The sequence below is a fragment of the Nicotiana sylvestris genome, chromosome 8 (assembly GCF_000393655.2).
Source record: "Nicotiana sylvestris chromosome 8, ASM39365v2, whole genome shotgun sequence".
Classification (NCBI taxonomy): Eukaryota; Viridiplantae; Streptophyta; class Magnoliopsida; order Solanales; family Solanaceae; genus Nicotiana; species Nicotiana sylvestris.
The window spans coordinates 113,297,803-113,300,341 of NC_091064.1; the positions used below are offsets into that span (position 1 = coordinate 113,297,803).

The 2,539-nt window shown below is 31.0% G+C and overlaps 1 protein-coding gene across 1 annotated transcript; it reads left to right on the forward strand.

Annotated features, from left to right (window-relative positions):
• Positions 1-887: 887 nt before the first annotated feature.
• Positions 888-1,888, forward strand: LOC138875541 (uncharacterized). The gene is made up of 2 exons (XM_070154378.1): positions 888-1,351; positions 1,447-1,888. Exons 1-2 carry the CDS (start codon positions 888-890, stop codon positions 1,886-1,888), a joined length of 906 nt encoding a protein of 301 aa, XP_070010479.1.
• Positions 1,889-2,539: the final 651 nt, after the last annotated feature.

Genomic DNA, 2,539 nt, shown 5'->3' on the forward strand with positions numbered 1-2,539 from the left:
TATAAGAATATACTTAAATATATTATTAAGTCGTGGAGAAATAATTATAAAAGTATGAGTGTTTTACCTTTCCTTGTAATCACCATTTTCGATGCTACGACAAGGATGTGTTGCAATACTATTTAAAAAGTTTACTTCTATTTCTTGCAAGAAAATTCCTTGGGTCATCTTTATTTGTTATATTTTTTATTTTTGCATTGAATCTACAATGTTTTTAAAAGCAATTGAAAAAAATATGCTTCTGCATAGTCAAATGAATTATGATATCCTGATCTTCACGTATTTTGCAGATTATTTGGTTGGCAATGTAAAATTCACAATAGAAAAATAGAGCTTTATACAAATAGCCGATTGTATTTACGTTTGATTTTTTTAGCCAGTTTATATAGATTATACACACATTATACATGAATTATACATATATTATATATTCACTTGTCAATTTAGTTTATATTTTGGATTGACGACTATTTAGGTTAATTCGATGAAAAGCCAATCTCATTTGTTGTAAATTAAACCAAGATTTATTAGTATTCATAAGTTGTCTAGGATTTGGTTTTTACTAGTTTATTTAATTTATGTCTAATTAGGATTCACAACCAAAATCATGTAGGAATAGATTTTCTAGATTCTAGTCAAATTTGATTTTGTAGTATTATAAATAGGGGTGTTATTACATATTTTCTATTGTAGAGAGGTAGTTATGATGTAGAGAGATTCAAGAGTTTATGAGTTGTGAAAAAACCTCCTATAATGTTCTCTCCATAGTTTAATAAATTTCTTCTATATATCTTTTACTGAATTTTTTGCTTGTGCCTAAATTATTCTTCGGGGTATTTCAATCCTTCAAATTGGTATCAGAGCCGGTAGGAGATCCAAAAAAAAGTATGGATACTCTATTACCTAATTGTCCTCTTTTTGTGTTTGATGGCAAAAATAATTTTGAAACTTGGTATCAGCAGATGAAGAAATTTTTGAAGACTATTGAATTATGGTCCACCATTGATGAAGGATTTGAGGAACTCCTAGAAGGCACGCCGTTGACGGGTGATGCAACTATGCAATTGGAGAAGAAGAGATATTTAGATTATAAGGCACGCTACTATCTCGCCATTAAGGTTAAATTGCATGTATATAAAAAATGTTTGCATGCAAAGTCATCAAAGGAGGCTTGGAAAATCTTGGTAAAGTCATATCGAAAAGTTGCATATATAAAGAAGGAGAAACTGCAAGAGTTTAGGAGTCAATTTGAGTTGGCTCGTATGAGACCAACAGAATCTATCAAAGAATTTTTTACAAGAATTGAAGAAATAGTCGATGGTCTAAGGACCAATGGAGAAGTGTTGGAAAAGTTAAAATTGTTGAAAAAATATTGAAGTCTCTAAGATTAAAGTTTAGCAACAATAAAGTTATTCTTAAAACTACCAAAGATCTTAGCACTCTCAGACTTGACGATTTAAAAGGTAAATTGGTGACATATGAGAGATCACTAAATCAACAAAAAGATGAGACATTGGAGGATGCGTCACAAGAAAAGGGTTATCAATCAAACAAAAAAGAAGACACATTAAAGATGAAGAAAATAAATCAAGAAGGCCAAAATTCAGAAATAGAAGAGAAAAGAAGAGAAGGTGCATGCAATTTTTGTTGTGATAGAAATTATATTGAATGCAAAGGAAAGTCAAATAATATTCAAATTGATCTTTCAAAAATTCATTCAATTGTTAAAAAGGAAGATTTGGTTGGAAGGGACGTTCGTCCAAAGGAGGTTGGTGTTTCACCAGAAAAAGTATTTGATGGTATTGAAGATGAATCTAATAATGAAAGAAGCAAGATGGTTCATCACGAGAAATTTTCTAACGATCTATCCAAGTTTGAGACAAAATAACTTGGGATCCAGACCCACAACAATGCATGATTGTAGATTTGAAGATGCAATCAATTTCATTCCATTGTTTGAGATTACATATTTCAAGGAACAAGATGATATATCTATTGGTGTCATTACTCTACAACCAATAGAATATTCAATTGGAGTTGAATGGGTGTACAAGGAAGTAGATGATTTCAAAGTAAAAGAAAATTATATTGATGATATTTTGAAAGGATTTACCATGAGTAAAGACAAATCGTATATGAGCAGTATTCAAGATAAATTGCAGTTGACTAAAGATGGCACTCGTGATTTTATTGATGCTACATATTTTAGGAAATTGGTGAAGAGTCTAAGGTACTTGACTTCTACAAGGCTTGATGTTACTCATGGCTTGCTCAAGTTTGAAGATCTTAGTTTAAGGGAGGCTGTTGGAAATTAAACCAAGATTAATTAGTATTCATAAGTTGTCTAGGATTTGGTTTTTACTAGTTTATTTAATTTATGTCTAATTAGGATTCACAACAAAAATCATGTAGGAATAGGTTTTCTAGATTCTTGTAATGACCCGACAGGTCGTTTTGCCTTTTAGAACCCCGTTCCCCTAGATAAGACTTTTCGTACTTGCTTTTACTGATTTATGACTTGCGGGAATGGTTGGTTCGG

Coding starts and splice junctions, on each gene's coding strand:
- LOC138875541 (XM_070154378.1), top strand. CDS start 888: ATGGATACTCTATTACCTAATTGTCCTCTTTTTGTGTTTGATGGCAAA. Junction 1,352..1,446: donor AATGGAGAAGTGTTGGAAAA/GTTAAAATTGTT, acceptor TAGCACTCTCAG/ACTTGACGATTTAAAAGGTA.